Here is a 17,500-nt window from a genome sequence, read left to right as displayed (position 1 = left end):
CTTTTACTGGAAAGTAATCTCTCTTCTGCTACACACCCTAATCTGAGCCTCACTATCCTCATTAAAACTCTTAACAGCATTTAGTATCTTACTACCTATGCCATACACTTGCAAAATCTGCCATATTGCTCCCCTATCTACCCTATCATGAGCCTTTTCTAAATCCTTAAATGCAATGAAAACTTCCCTACCTTTATATAAATATTGTTCACTTGTATGCTTCAATGTAAACACTTGATCTACACATCTCCTACCATTTCTAAATTTATTAACACTTTTTAATATCTCTGTCCCATCTTTAACTCATTTTGGAAATTCATTTGCATCAAGAATAAGCCATTAGTTATTGAAGATCCAGTAACTTGGATTTGCATTCAAGAATGATGGTGACTGCATCTAATGATCTTTAATACTAATTTATATATTAACTGAATAAACAGCAGACTAGACATTATACATTAGTGCTTCTTGTAAATATTAAGGTGGCAGCTGGACAGTTATTGGCACAAAATCATAGATTTGGCAGTTAATGGAAAATATTCATTGCAACTCAGAAAACAGGTAGGGCTTGAACCCATGGCAAGCAGATTCTAAAACTCAAGAGGCTCCTCACATTCTGTGATTTCTTCACAATCATTTTATTACAATTTTGTGTCATATCCATTGCAAATCTACATTATGGAAAACAACCTTGCTTTTCTACTTTTACTAAGGTTCTGTGTACATCAGGAGAAAACTACTCGGAGAATAATTTTTAAATTCAACTCTACTCTTGATGATGAATATAATGCTTCTGCATCATTCATGAATTAACTTGAAATGTCTTGTAATACAGTAAATTTATTTCCAAATAAATTTCATGCAAGTGTGCTCAAATTAAATTCATTTGATTATATAGGCATAAAAATACTTAATGAAATTTGGCATTGACTTTTTTGTTTCTTTGGCAGTGATCTTGGTCATTCTGCAAGTCTGACAGGTGGCGATGAAAACAGTGTTAGCATAGGAGGGAGCAGTGCCGGCCTCAGTACTGTGGGAGAGCGCTCCTTCCTTATACTGAATGACTCTGGTGATTCTCAATGTCAGGTGGAGGTGGAAGTGTTGCAGGAGGACTCTACATCAATACTGGAGGGCATTCCAATCTCCCCATCAGATAACCTTGTTACTCAGGTAGGCTATGACTGTGACTCGAGTAATCAAAAAATCTTAGTCAGGTAGGCCCTAACTAAGTTTAGTACAGGAGGGCCCCACTTATACGGCAGGTTAGGTTCCAGGCTACCGCCGTAAAGCGGAAACCGCCGTAAAGTGGAACACCTTTTTTTTCCACTTATAAATGCATACAAACACTAGATAACAAGTTTACACTAACATATATTAAGTTAGCAATAGAACCAGGCATCAAAAAACAATAAAAAAGTACAATACACACATAGTGCACTCATTACTTACCTTAAAATATTTATAGTCTTAATCTAGGGTGAGACAAGTAGTATTTATTGTAAGAAATCAAGTGTGGTATGTATGGTAATAGCCAGGCTACCTTACCAGGCCACCCCACCCACACATACTATTCTATGATATTTAAGCATCCCAGAGCGATAAAATGTATATACAGTTCACTCATTACTTACCTTAAAATATTTGTAGTCTTAATGTAGGGTCAGGAGTAAGTAAATGAGATAAAACGAATAAATGAGAGAGAGAAAGAATGAGTACATGAGAGGGGACAGGCGCAGAGTTATGTAAACAAACCAGGCGAACGTAAGTTTTGTAAACAAACGAAGTGTACACGTCTGGTTTGTGTACAAGTTACATTGTGTACAGGTTGTCTCTACATTGATACGGTAGAATTAATAAAGAAGAACACTCCCATTCTCATGTAACATCATTTTGAGAAGAAATGAAGCTCTGAGTGAAGGCAATGGAAATAAGTCACACTGACTTTTTTGGGTTATCCTAGGTTCTCTACACGTATGTTGTTATGTATGATAATCTATGTAACTGTATTTGTGTATACCTGAATAAACTTACTTACATACATACAAAAGGAATAATTTTCTACAGTTACCCCCAGTAACACATTTTCTCTTATGTTAGATTAGAGAAAATGTTATTCTTGCCGTCACTTGTACAAGTTATGTGGCTCCCACATCTTATATTTATGTTTGTTTATTCTATTGTGGGGTGTATTTATCATCTTTTTATGTTATGTATCGTGTTTATTATATAATTTTGAAAAAAATATCATGGATGGATTAATGAAAATGTGTATATTACCGTAATATACGACATTTAATGAGACTCGGTGAGTATTGTTATTATTATTATTATCATTTCTAATATGGCGTCACTTGTGCAAGTCGTCTGCTACCACATCTCACATTTATGTTTATTTATTCTACTGTGGGGTGTATTTATCTTATTTATATGTTATGCATCGTGTTTATTATATAATTTTGAAAAAAATATCATGGATGGATTAATGAAAATGTGTATATTAACGTAATATACGACATTTAAATGACTCGATGATTATTATTATCATTACTAATATGACGTCTGGAGACATAAGACACTTACCAATTTTAATGTGTACCTGCATGCCAGCACAGTATGTAAGTTTATTTAGGTACAGGTATACATAAGTATAATTATCAGAGTATATATAAAATATGAAATAACTTTTAAAAACATTTGAAATTTTGGAGTTTCCAGACAAAATGGAGAGACTTAGTGCTTACTGAGCTCATGGAGAATGTAAACAAACAGGGTGGGGCACGGTGACCGTATTAGAAAGTCAGGTGGGGGGAGCCGTATAGCGAGTTTTGGTCATAATTTGAAATGTCTGTATTAGCGGAACGCCGTAAAGTGAAACGCCGTAAAGCGGGGCCTTCCTGTATATGTACTTGGTATTAGTAATTGTATTATTAACCACTCATTAGTTACTGTAGTTGTATAGGGATAGCAGGATTGCAGACAAATATGGTAAGGGGATACTGTTAACAAGTAAATCTTCAAGACACCTTTCACTAAAACAGGAGCTTTAATCAAATCAGTACATAATATATGAGATGTCATTATTTGCATATGTGAGCATGATCAGGTAATGAATGATGGACTTGTGATGTTGTCAGGAATAAGATGTTGTATTGCATATGGACTTGTGATGTTGTCAGGAATAAGATGTTGTATTGCATATGACATTTAAAGACAAAATATTGCCTTTAAATACAGGTTTACAGGGTTTAACAAATAATGTTTCTTACTATGTATTACTGTAGTAGTCATTGAAATTGTGGGTGAGGTGTTGGCTGTAGTGGTGGTTAAAGTTACTCTGGCAATATTAGGAAAGAGAAAGTTTGTGAATCAGGATTTGATTTGAAAGAGGGGAAGGTACCTAGGGATTGGCAGTGTGTGTGTATAGTTCCTTTATAAAAAGGGAAGGGGAATAAAAGAGATTGTAAAAATTATAGGGAAATAAGTTCATTGAGTATACCAGGTAAAGTGTATGGTAGGGTTATTATTGAAAGAATTAGAGGTAAGACAGAGAGCAGGATTGCAGATGAACAAGGAGGCTTTAGAATGGGTAGATGCATAGATAAAATGTTTACATTGTAACATATATGTGAACAGTATTTAGATAAAGGTAGGGAAGTTTTCATTGTTTTTATGTATTTAGAAAAGGCATATGATAGGATGGATAGGGGAGCAATGTGGCAGATGTTGCAAGTGTATGGAACAGGTGGTAAGTTACTTAAATGCTGTAAAGAGTTTTTATGAGGATAGTGATGCTCAGGTTAGGGTGTGTAGAAGAGAGGGAAATTACTACCTAGTAAAAGTAGGTCTTAAACAGGGATGTGTAATGTCACCATGGTTGTTTAACATATTTATAGATGAGGTTGTAAAAGAAGTAAATGCTAGGGTGTTTGAGAGAGGGGTGAGATTAAATTATGGGGAATCAAATACAAAATGGGAGTTGACACAGTTACTTTTTTGCTGATGATGCTGTGCTTTAGGGAGATTCTAAAGAAAAGTTGTAAAGGTTAGTGGACATGTTTAGGAGGTGTGTAAAGGTAGAAAGCTGAAAGTGAACATAGATAAAAGTAAGGTGATGAGGGTATAAAATGATTTAGTTAAAGAAATATTGGGTATCACATTGGAGGGAGGGAGTATGGAAGAAGTGAATGTGTTCAGATATTTGGGAGTTGACTTGTCAGCAGATGGGTTTATGAAGGATGAGGTTAACCATAGGATTGATGAAGGAAAAAGGTGAGTGATGCATTGGGGTATCTGTGGAGACAAAGTACATTATCCATGGAGGCAAAGAAAGGAATATACAAGAGTATAGTGGTACCAACACTCTTATATGGGTGTGAAGCATGGGTTGTATACAGTGGACCCCCGCATAGCGAACTTAATCCGTGCAAGAGGGCTGGTCGTTATGCGAAATGTTCGCTATGCGAATTAATTTTCCCCATAAGAAATAATGGAAATAAAATTAATCCGTGCAAGACACCCAAAAGTATGAAAAAAAAAATTTTTTACCACAAAAAAATGTTAATTTTAGTACACACAAACTGAAAAAGGCATGCACAATTACATGACACTTACTTTTATTGAAGATCTGGTGATGATTGATGGGATGGGAGGAGGGGAGAGAGAGTGTTAGTGTTTAGAAGGGGAATCCCCTTCCATTAACACTTGAGGAGGCAAGTCCTTTTCCGGGGTTACTTCCCTTCTTCTTTTAATGCCACTAGGACCAGCTTCAGAGTCACTGGACTTCTTTCTGTCCATAGAGCTCTGTACCTCCCGTTCCTTTACGATTTGTCTAAAATGGGCCATAACATTGTCATTGAAATAGTCACCAGCACGCCTTGCAACAGCTGTGTCAGGGTGATTTTCATCCATAAAGGTTTGCAGTTCAACCCACTGTGCACACATTTCCTTAATTTTTGAAGTAGGCACAATGGATTCCACAACTGGCATAGGCTTCTCAGGGTTAGCCCCAAACCCTTCAAAATCTTTCTTAATTTCCATACTAATTCTCACCCTTTTTACCACAGGGTTGGCACTAGAAGCTTTCTTGGGGCCCATGGTCACTTATTTTCAACAAACAGAACCGAAAACACTGTAATAATACGAAATATTCCGAGTGTATGCTTGAATGTTACCGCGGAGGCTAGCTGGTAAACAATGGGACAGGCGGCACATGTGAGGCTGGCTGAGGCCGCACATTGGACGCGTCTCGGACGAAGTTCGCTGAGCGGGTTTTTGTCTACTATGCGGGGCAAAATTTTAGCGATCAAAGCGTTCGCTATGCGGAATGTTCGCTATGCAAGGCGTTCGCTATGCGGGGGTCCACTGTACCTGGAGAGCGAAACGTTGCCACAATAAATGTCACATTAGTTGCACTTGTGTCCTTTTACTTTACAGGAATATATATAGTGAAAATGAATATCTTTTATTGTGCTATTTAAGACAATATTTCGTGGGAACTGGAATATTTTTCTTTGGTCTCTTGAGGCAAAAATATATTATGTGAACTTGAATATTTTACACTGTGTTCTATTGTTGATATATTTCACAAAGTATAACATAACTTTTTCAAAAGATTGTAATTGATGTGGACTCAAGCTAGAAATTTTGCTGGGTTGCCTTTTTTGGCACTACAATTAATGTAAAACCAGAATGGTCATTTTTTTTTCTTTTTATTTACAAAATCTTTAATAAACAGGAGGATATTGAAGGGAAATTGGAGATTCAGCTGAGAACTCCAGAGGGCATTCATCTACGAACTTCAGATGGAGGAACTATCTCTGTCCATCAGATTCCTGACAACCTGCCAGTAACAGGTATAAAGCGAAGATACAGTGGAACCTCTACTTGCGAGCGTGTCCACGTGCGAGTTTTTCCAAATACGAGCAGTCGATGGGTCGATTTTTTGCTTCCATACGCGAGCAAAATTTCCACAAGCGAGCAGACCTCAAGGCAGGTTCCTTGACACTGGTGAGGGGCTCTTGCTCTTGATCTCGGGAATTGTATCTCATTTGTTTGTTGGACTATCTTATTGAAACTTGGGCAATGTATGATGGAAAGATGCTTCTTAACATACACCAAAAATGAAAGAAATCTATGCATAAATAATGGAGTTCACTTCTCAGCAATTAGCCACCCCTTAGCAGTAATTTCAAATGGTTTTTAAACATGTATTCTCGTTTTTTTTATTTTTTTTTTTCAACAAGTCGGCCGTCTCCCACCGAGGCAGGGTGACCCAAAAAGAAAGAAAATCCCCAAAAAGAAAATACTTTCATCATCATTCAACACTTTCACCTCACTCACACATAATCACTGTTTTTGCAGAGGTGCTCAGAACACAACAGTTTAGAAGCATATACGTATAAAGATACACAACATATCCCTCCAAACTGCTAATATCCCAAAACCCCTCCTTTAGAGTGCAGGCATTGTACTTCCCATTTCCAGGACTCAAGTCCGGCTATATAAAAATAACCGGTTTCCCTGAATCCCTTCACTAAATATTACCCTGCTCACACTCCAACAGATCGTCAGGTCCCAAATACCATTCGTCTCCATTCACTCCTATCGAACACGCTCATGCACGCCTGCTGGAAGTCCAAGCCCCTCGCCCACAAAACCTCCCTTACCCCTTCCTTCCAACCTTTTCGAGGACGACCCCTACCCCGCCTTCCTTCTCCTACAGATTTAAATGCTCTCCATGTCATTCTACTTTGATCCATTCTCTCTAAATGACCAAACCACCTCAACAACCCCTCTTCAGCCCTCTGACTAATACTTTTATTAACTCCACACCTTCTCCTAATTTCCACACTCCGAATTTTCTGCATAATATTTACACCACACATTGCCCTTAGACAGGACATCTCCACTGCCTCCAACCGCCTCCTCGCTGCTGCATTCACAACCCAAGCTTCACACCCATATAAGAGTGTTGGTACTACTATACTTTCATACATTCCCTTCTTTGCCTCCATAGATAACGTTTTTTGACTCCACATATACCTCAACGCACCACTCACCTTTTTTCCCTCATCAATTCTATGATTAACCTCATCCTTCATAAATCCATCCGCCGACACGTCAACTCCCAAGTATCTGAAAACATTCACTTCTTCCATACTCCTCCTCCCCAATTTGATATCCAATTTTTCTTTATCTAAATCATTTGATACCCTCATCACCTTACTCTTTTCTATGTTCACTTTCAACTTTCTACCTTTACACACACTCCCAAACTCATCCACTAACCTTTGCAATTTTTCTTTAGAATCTCCCATAAGCACAGTATCATCAGCAAAAAGTAACTGTGTCAATTCCCATTTTGTATTTGATTCCCCATAATTTAATCCCACCCCTCTCCCGAACACCCTAGCATTTACTTCTTTTACAACCCCATCTATAAATATATTAAACAACCATGGTGACATTACACATCCCTGTCTAAGACCTACTTTTACCGGGAAGTAGTCTCCCTCTCTTCTACACACCCTAACCTGAGCCTCACTATCCTCATAAAAACTCTTTACAGCATTTAGTAACTTACCACCTATTCCATATACTTGCAACATCTGCCACATTGCTCCCCTATCCACTCTATCATATGCCTTTTCTAAATCCATAAATGCAATAAAAACTTCCCTACCTTTATCTAAATACTGTTCACATATATGCTTCAATGTAAACACTTGATCTACACATCCCCTACCCACTCTGAAACCTCCTTGCTCATCCGCAATCCTACATTCTGTCTTACCTCTAATTCTTTCAATAATAACCCTACCGTACACTTTTCCTGGTATACTCAGTAAACTTATTCCTCTATAATTTTTACAATCTCTTTTGTCCCCCTTCCCTTTATATAAAGGGACTATACATGCTCTCCGCCAATCCCTAGGTACCTTCCCCTCTTTCATACATTTATTAAACAAAAGTACCAACCACTCCAACACTATATCCCCCCCTGCTTTTAACATTTCTGTCATGATCCCATCAGTTCCAGCTGCTTTACCCCCTTTCATTCTACGTAATGCCTCACGTACCTCCCCCACACTTACATTCTGCTCTTCTTCACTCCTAAAAGATGGTATACCTCCCTGGCCAGTGCATGAAATTACCGCCTCCCTTTCTTCCTCAACATTTAAAAGTTCCTCAAAATATTCTCGCCATCTACCTAATACCTCCCTCTCCCCATCTACTAACTCCCCTACTCTGTTTTTAACTGACAAATCCATACGTTCCCTAGGCTTTCTTAACTTGTTTAACTCACTCCAAAATTTTTTCTTATTTTCATTAAAATTTCTTGACAGTGCCTCTCCCACTCTATCATCTGCTCTCCTTTTGCACTCTCTCACCACTCTCTTCACCTTTCTTTTACTCTCCATATACTCTGCTCTTCTTATAACACTTCTGCTTTGTAAAAACCTCTCATAAGCTAACTTTTTCTCTTTTATCACACCCTTTACTTCATCATTCCACCAATCACTCCTCTTTCCTCCTGCCCCCACCCTCCTATAACCACAAACTTCTGCCCCACATTCTAATACTGCATTTTTAAAACTATTCCAACCCTCTTCAACCCCCCCACTACTCATCTTTGCACTAGCCCACCTTTCTGCCAATAGTCGCTTATATCTCACCCGAACTTCCTCCTCCCTTAGTTTATACACTTTCACTTCCCTCCTACTTGTTGTTGCCACCTTCCTCTTGTCCCATCTACCTCTTACTCTAACTGTAGCTACAACTAAATAATGATCTGATATATCAGTTGCCCCTCTATAAACATGTACATCCTGGAGCCTACCCATTAACCTTTTATCCACCAATACATAATCTAACAAACTACTTTCATTACGTGCTACATCATACCTTGTATATTTATTTATCCTCTTTTTCATAAAATATGTATTACTTATTACCAAATCTCTTTCTACACATAGCTCAATTAAAGGCTCCCCATTTACATTTACCCCTGGCACCCCAAATTTACCTACTACTCCCTCCACAACATTTTTACCCACTTTAGCATTGAAATCCCCAACCACAAGTACTCTCACACTTGGTTCAAAACTCCCCACGCATTCACTCAACATTTCCCCAAATCTCTCTCTCTCCTCTACACTTCTCTCTTCTCCAGGTGCATATACACTTACTATAACCCACTTTTCACATCCAACCTTTATTTTACTCCACATAATCCTTGAATTAATACATTTATAGTCCCTCTTTTCCTGCCATATCTTATCCTTCAACATTATTGCTACTCCTTCTTTAGCTCTAACTCTATTTGAAACCCCTGACCTAATCCCATTTATTCCTCTCCACTGAAACTCTCCCACCCCCTTCAGCTTTGTTTCACTTAAAGCCAGGACATCCAGCTTCTTCTCATTCATAACATCCACAATCATCTCTTTCTTATCATTTGCACAACATCCACGCACATTCAGACTTCCCACTTTGACAATTTTGCCCGGTCTCCAGACAAACTCTCGTCCACCGCCGACACCGCCCATACCACTACATGAATGACATATTTTATTCATTCTAGAGTATATATCTTGTTTCTATGTTATTCATATTGTTTGTTATATCATACTAGATGAACTGTGATAGATAAATAAGCCGTATAGATATTAGTGAAATTATTCATGAAGTATTTTGCCCGGTCTCCAGACAAGCCCTTGTCCACCGCCGACACTGCCCATACCACTACATGAATGACATATTTTATTCATTTTAGAGTATATATCAGGTTTCTATGTTATTTATATTGTTTATTATGTCATATTAGATGAAGTGAGATAGATAAATAAGCCGTAGAGTTGATATTAGAGAAATTATTAAAGTACAGAATTCCACTGGAACGCATTAATTGCATTTCAGTTAATTTAAATGAGGAAAATTGATTCTGCAAACAAGCAAATCCAGTTGGGAGCAAGGTCATGGAACGGATTAAACTCGCAAGTAGAGGTTCCACTGTATATATAAAAGTGGTACCAACATTCTTATATGGGTGAGAAAAATGGGTGTGAATGTTGGAGCAAGGAGGAGACTGGAGGCTGTGATGTCATGTCTGAGGGCAATGTGTGGTGTAAATATTATGCAGAACATTTGTAGTTTGGAGATTAAGAGGAGGTGCAGAGTTACTAAAAGTATTATCCAGAGGGCTGAGGAGGGATTGTTGAGGTGTTTTGGAGATTTAGAAAAACTGGAACAAAATAGGATGCCGTGGAGGGTGTACAAATCTGTAATGGATGAAAGGCTGGGTAGGGGTCACTTTAGAAAAGAGTGGAAGGCAGGGGTAAAGGTAGTTTTGTATGCAAGGGGCTTGAACATCCAGCAGGTGTGTGTGGACATGTTAGATAGGAGTGAGTGGAGACAAATGGTTTTTATGACTTGCTGTTAGTGTGAGAACAAGCTAACATTTATGAAGGGATTCAGGGAAACTAGTTAGCAGGACTTGAGTCCTGGAAATAGGAAGTATAGTGCTTGCACTCTGAAGGAGGGGTGGGGATATTTGTAGTTTGGAAGGGCATCTGAACTGTGGTATTGGTGTGTCTGGCAAGACAGTGATAGTGTGAGTGATAGTGAAAGTATTTCTTTTTTGGGTCACCCTGCCTTGGTGGGAGATGGCTGGTATGTAAAAACACTGACAACCTAAGAAAATTTTTCGTGGTTATTGACTGTTTCCTGCTTGTACAACAATCTCATGCCTTGTGGATGGCACCAACAGTGAATACATATGGCATGCATGGCACTTACTAGCGTGTTGGCCCACTCACCAAGAATGGAAGACTCGCTTTTCAGGATTTGTTGTTGTTGTTGTGTGTGAGAATTCATGAGAAAACACTTGAACTGAGCCAGACCACGTGTTTCACCATTTGTCTAAGCTTTTCTAAAGCACTCAGTACCTTTTATCTTTGGTAAAGCGAGTCCTATAAGTCCTAGGGATAAGGATAGCTGTGGTGCAAAGGTCAAGAAGGACATTATTCTCAAAATCAGAGGAAAATTTTTTTTGGTGTGTCGGGCTAGCTAAAATCAGTGGCATAGAGCATATTGCATAAAAGAGAACCAGTTGCAGAAAGTGCTGACTGTGCAAATCCTGTTGCCTATGGTATAGTTACTCTCAGATAGAATAAGTTGCTGGAAAATTTGAAGCAGCATCTCAGTGAGGATTGAGCACCAGACCTAGCAAAACTTGCCACTTAACTCATTGATTCTTTATCCCTCCACCAACATGTGCTGAAGCTGGCTTCAATGAACACCAATATAATTCTACTGAACAATGGACCCATGTCTAGTGAGTACATACTGTATATTTTTTAATTTCACCATTAAACAAAAAAATACTAGAAATGAGATGTGGAATGTTATCGTCTTGGTTCGCATATCAAAATTTGCAATTTGCTTAATGTATTTATTGGTTAATGAACCTTTTGTCTGGTTCCTATCTTGGTCGTTAAGCAGGGGTCGACTGTACTAGCACTTCTGCATTTTTTTTTTTTTAGTACTGACAAGTTACTGCCTCATTTTCCCTGTTGCTGTTTCCAATACAATCTTCCCTAACTGGTTTTTCATATATATTTTCATAAATGTTTCTTTGGTTATCGTATCTCCTATCTGCTAAAAAGGGCATTTCTAGAGTATTTAGCAATTTTCTATAGGCCATATCATGTATTACCAATCATAACTCAAGGGAATATTTACAGCTCCAAAAACTTTTTGTACCATACTTGATCATTGCCATAAGTCGAGGGGTTGTATATGTCCAGTCCATCTTTTGATTTATAGGATTAAAACTCCTTTCTCTTTGTATCTGTTGCTTAGTTTATCATATTCAGTACATACATTTTGCCCTTTTTTCTTGTTGTATATATTGTACAGCTTCCAGCTCAATCATTGCCTGTGCCCTCTTCATTTTTTCATAATTTCTTATTAGCTCATTGATTTTGTCTTCCTTACATATTTCTTTAAGTCTGTTATTATTATTACTTTGGTATTTCTTGGTTTGTAAAATTTCAGAATTGTCTTCATTGTGTTGCTGTTACCATATCTTTGCTAAAAGCATTTGGCATTTAGGTTAAGCTTGCTTTGAATTTTTTATTTTTTTGGCTGCCTTTCAGGCACTGTTAGTAATTCTAAGAAATTATCTTTTAGGCTTTTTCTGTTGAAATAAATTACCCTTATTATTTGCTTCAGCTTGAAATTTTGTCTTGCAATAGGTATCTTCACCCAGAAGACCACTGACAGGAGCCTGTGCTAGGAAGGCCAAGGAACCAGTGGATGAGAATACTGCTTCATTTAGCTTCTTGTCGTGGTTGGGAAGTGTTACCGAGAGAATCAACCAAACGATGCATTTCGGCTTTAGCGGCAAACCTGAACCCTTGGTGTTCCACATGCCAAAGATATTTTTTGATTGCCTAATGGAGAGAATAAATGCAAGATCAAAAAAGAAAAGACTGCCAAATCAAACACAGCAGTTTATAAGGAAAGATGCTGTTCCTTTAGGAAAATTTACAAAATACACTTGGAAAATTATAAGTGACCTGCATGTGCGTCAAATATTTGATATTCCTCACATGCCCTTGGAAATAACTCGCAGTTTCATTCAAAACCGTGATGGTACATACAAGTTATTTCATCACCGTGATGAGGATTCCATTTATGCCAAGGGCAGCCCCAGCCAACCACTGCTGAGGCCACAAGAATACAAAACAAGACTTCGTGTGGGCACATCTTCACCAGGACAAAAGGAACCAACACCTTTTACTATTGAATGGATACCTGACATTCTTCCACAGTCTTATATAGGTGAGTTACGAATAAAGTTTGAATTTGACCACTTGCATAATGGTCAGCTACTTACAACCAGAGAATCTCGTGGTGCTATGTCAGGTCAGTCCATATCAACAGTTCGAAGCCATGGCCCTCTCCTGGCCCCAAGACCTCAGCCACAACAGACACAGCAGACACCACAGGCAACACAACAGATTTCAGCAACAGAGCATATTATTAGCATACCAATAACCTCAGATGGTATGCAGTCTACTGAGAATATGGCAACTATTCTTACTTTTTGAACAATAATATGTCTAGTCAAATTATTTATATATCCAAGATGGCAGCATCTAGCATCCATGAGATGTGACTGTTAGGTGAGCACTGACTAGGTGAAAACTATTTTTTGTTATTAGAAGTTTTGAAGACGTTATTGTAATTTTACAACCATAGTTTAAATGGGCTTGTGAAGCTTTGTTAAAAAATAGTCAATAGTGAGATATTAAAGTACTGTATAGTGTTGAAAACCTTATATTTTTTCCTATGGAAAAAGTTTTCTAATTTTATTTACATAGATTATGTACAGTTGGAAAAATTCTTGAAAATATTTATTAATTAGAAAATAAACATGTTCTTTAATTACTGTTTTATACTTCAGAAGTGAGAGACAGACCTTTAACAAAAGACTCCCAAGTCACTGAACACTTTATTAATATCTTACAAATAGATTAACTCTTGTAAACTCTCTTTTATGAACTTAATTGCAATGTAATTCCTCAAAGTTCTTTTTATATACAATATACCTGGTTAGTCCTTTCAGCTTCCTTGCAGTTTTCCCTGGACATACTGCCATTCATCTCTCATAATACATATAACACTTCTCTTGTCTATCACCTCATCTTCACACATGATCATACCACCATAATAGTGGAACCTCAGTCCTCGAACTTAATTTGTTACAGAAGGTTGTTCAAGTACCGAATGAATTTTTCCCAACCAATTTTGTTTTTGGTTGGCTGTTATCACTAATCTTCATAAGCCCCATGGTGATTTATTTATACAAATAATATAAAAAAAACACCAAAAAATGCGAAGAAACACGAAATAGTTTACAGTGAAGTTTTGGCAGGTCATATTTGTTTGGTCGAGTGCTGAGCAGTCAGCTGCCGAGTGATTTTTTTTACTGAACAAAGCATTTGAATACCGAATTGTTCGAGTAGGGAACTGCTCAAGTTCCAAGGTTCCATTGTATTTCATTACCATTAATTTTTACCAGATCGGCTACTTCTCACTGAAGTAAGGTGACCCAATGAAAGCAATACATTCATCATTATTCATTCAATGATCAGATCTAGTATAATTATTCTGTGTCCAGGACATTGCCTTATTCTACATTACTGATGAAATTTCAGTTTCTGCTGTCCAATTTCTATTTATTGTTTCTCATCTACTGAAATATGAATTTATTAGTGCTCTGACAGACCTCAACCTAACTCTCTTCCTGGCAGGCGCGCTTATCATCAATACACTATACAGTTTTACTTTCCTATATCGCTCTTTGCACTTTAAACTATTGGACCCTTCAACCTGCATGTCTAACCTTTCTCAGTTAACTTGCAACCCCTTAAGTGTTGGTTGTGCAGCACTTCTGAAAATGTGTTTATATTTTTAACTTTTTTTTTTTTTTTTGCATTTAAAGATTACCCTTGTTTGAGTTTTATGCTTGTTGAAAGTAGTCATGTTCAGTGTCTTAATGTTGTGAAGGGGTGTGCCAATTTATAAGTAGCAGTATTGGTGGGTATCGGCTAATTTTGATGGCATTGGCCTAAAATTGAGTATCAGTATCTTTACTGGCAAAGATTTTGGTATCCTCCTATCCCTAGTTATGGGCACTTTTTCTTAAATAAAAAATAAGTAATTTTTGGTATTTTTAGGCCAGTTTATCACAAACTGTTATCTTCATGGCTCTGGTGGTCATCACTCCACTTGCCCTATCTTGGACCAGGCTTAATAAATTAAAGAGGAACTACTGCAGCAGGAGAACATATTACACAGGATAATAGCAATAAATGTATACCAAACATAAGTAGAAGCTTGTAAGATTTACCTTCTATCTTATAGAAAAAAGAGAGACCAGTGGTCTTATTTGATTGCAAAATACTTCACAGGATGGCAGTACATTCCTTAACCCTTTCAGGGTCCGTCCCGTAGATCTACGGCTGGTCGGTGAGTGTCCAAACCGTAGATCTACGCCAAAATTCTAGCGCCGTCAAATTTAGCGCGAAAGCGCTCATAGGCCTACATATGAGAGAATGGGTCTGCGCGGTGGGTGTGCGCCGTAAACAAAAAATCTAGGCGCCTGCATAGCATTGTGGGAACGCCGGCTCAGTCACCCTTGTTCACCATGTCTCGTCGCAAGTCAGCTCTGACTCCCCGGAAAATTGGGACTCTCCTCTTCCTGTCTGATAGTTCTGACACTGATGGAAGTGGAAATGAAGACGAATTCTACGGCTTTGATGAGTTAGTGACCGAAAATAATGACCAGGATATCGATAATAGTGCAGAAAACCCCGACGATCCTCGACCTTCTACCTGTGGTGTGGGCACTCGTGACTCACGGTCGGTTGTTCCTAAACGTAAGAGAAAACTAATATTTTCCCGTGGCCTGGCCTCTGACTTCAGTAATGACGATGATTCTGACGTGGATTGTGATTTTATTGCGCTCGACGATCATTCGAGTAGTGATAGTGAGGAAACATATTCACCGGTGAAGCGTCGGTATGTGCGCCGCCGCATGCGCTCGGGTAGTGTACCCTATGCTATGCCCAGGGGACGGAGTACATCCCGTAGTACATCCCGGAGTACATCCCGTGGCCCTACACCCGTTTTAGGTAGTGATAGTGAGGATGATGTGGCTACACTTGGCATGGATGGGCCACAGACATCAGTGGATGGTGTTAGTGGGGCTGGTGGTGGTAGTGGCACCGCCATGCGTGACTCGCTGTGCCACGCGGGAACCCACGCTGCTGACTCGTCAGTTCAAGGACAAAGCGGAGCGTCACCCACCAGCCCGCCACAACCACCCGTACAACCAGCCTATGATGTCCAGTATCCACCAGCAAACCGTATCTGGGATTGGCAGCAAAATCCCAATTTTGTTCCCAGCCCTCACCACTTTGATGACTCGCAAAGTGGAATTCTACCTACCTGTCCCCTTGGAACCACGGCCAATGAACTGGAATTCTTTGAATTATTCTTTGACCAGCCATTGATGGAAACTATTGTCAGGGAAAGTAATAAGTATTTTCAGTACACCATGGCAAATACGATCTTATCACCACAGTCAAGACTACACAGGTGGAAAGAGACGACTTGCAGAAATGTATTTGCTTTTTGCAACAATAATGCTTATGCCTCACGTCTATAAGCATAATATAAAAGCATACTGGTCCACAGATCGGCTAATTTGTACCCCATCCTTCAGTGAAATAATACCAGTGAACAGGTTTATCTTACTCTTACGTATGTTGCACTTCTCTGACAAAACCAGGCCTGACAGAAGTGACAGGTTATACAAGATTAGAAATGTTTTCATGTATCTCAAACAAAAGTTCAGGATATACTTTTATCCATTCAAGAATCTTGTAATTGACGAGTCTTTGATTTTGTTCAAAGGTAGACTGTCATTCAAGCAGTATATACCGAGCAAGAGGAACCGCTTTGGTATAAAATTGTTTGTACTCTGTGATTGTGACAGTGGCCTGGTGTTGGATATTGTTGTATACACGGGTAGTAAAACATTGAAAGATACCAAGATGTTATTGGGTATATCAGGTGACGTAGTGAGAAACATGATGGCACCTTATCTTGGTAAGGGCCATACATTATATACCGATAACTGGTACACAAGCCCATTACTCAGTGATTTCATGCGAGTGAACAAGACAGATGTGTGTGGCACAGTGCGTTCTAATCGTAAACATATGCCCAGGCTCAACGCAGGTGTTCGTGGTGATGACGTGCAGGTGTTTACTGCCAATGACATCATGGCATTACGGTGGCATGACAAACGAGATGTCACATTGTTGACAACCATTCACCGTAATGAAATGCAAGACAGTGGCAAAGTTGATCGAGTGACTAATGAACGTATTCGAAAACCAGTGACAGTGATTGATTATACACAAAACATGCGCTTGGTTGACAAGTGTGACATGCAGATTGGTTTTGTTGACTGTGTTCGTAAGAGTTACAAGTGGTACATGAAACTTTTCTTCCATCTCATGGACATTTCAATGCTGAATGCATATAATATGTACCAAATAAAGACTGGTAACAGACCACCGTATGGTGAATTTTGTTTGTCTGTTGTCAGACAACTCATAATGAAGTACCAGGTAACAACACCTGCAATACAACATGGTCCTCGAATTCATCACAATATACCCAAGCGTTTGAGAAGAGAAGGTGATCATTTCATAATACAGCTTCCTTCAACTCAAAAGAAATTTGCTCAGAAGAGATGCATTGTCTGTGCACAAACAAAACGACGGCAACAAAGACGCAAAGACACTCGGTTTATGTGTGAGGAATGTAAGGTGCCTCTGTGCATGGTGCCTTGTTTCAAGGAGTTCCACAAGCTCCAGCAGTTCTAAAACCATGTCCAGTGATTGTAAATATGTAAATA

General features: G+C 38.7%; 1 protein-coding gene across 1 annotated transcript in view; it reads left to right on the top strand.

The window, feature by feature from the left end:
• The window catches only part of LOC138850922 (uncharacterized protein C2orf42-like), a gene marked incomplete at its 5' end in the record, with an annotated part of 24,745 nt that extends 9,321 nt beyond the window's left edge, over positions 1–15,424 (top strand). Inside the window, 3 exons of the mRNA XM_070081830.1 lie at positions 951–1,170; positions 5,735–5,932; positions 12,258–15,424. Coding sequence (XP_069937931.1) covers positions 951–1,170; positions 5,735–5,932; positions 12,258–13,115 — 1,276 coding nt within the window. The remainder of the gene's footprint in view (positions 1–950; positions 1,171–5,734; positions 5,933–12,257) is intronic.
• Positions 15,425–17,500: the final 2,076 nt, after the last annotated feature.

The sequence above is a fragment of the Cherax quadricarinatus genome, unplaced genomic scaffold (genome assembly GCF_038502225.1).
Source record: "Cherax quadricarinatus isolate ZL_2023a unplaced genomic scaffold, ASM3850222v1 Contig4470, whole genome shotgun sequence".
Taxonomy (NCBI): domain Eukaryota; kingdom Metazoa; phylum Arthropoda; class Malacostraca; order Decapoda; family Parastacidae; genus Cherax; species Cherax quadricarinatus.
Note: the sequence above shows the minus strand (reverse complement) of the source record. Positions and strands in the feature narration are given on the sequence as shown.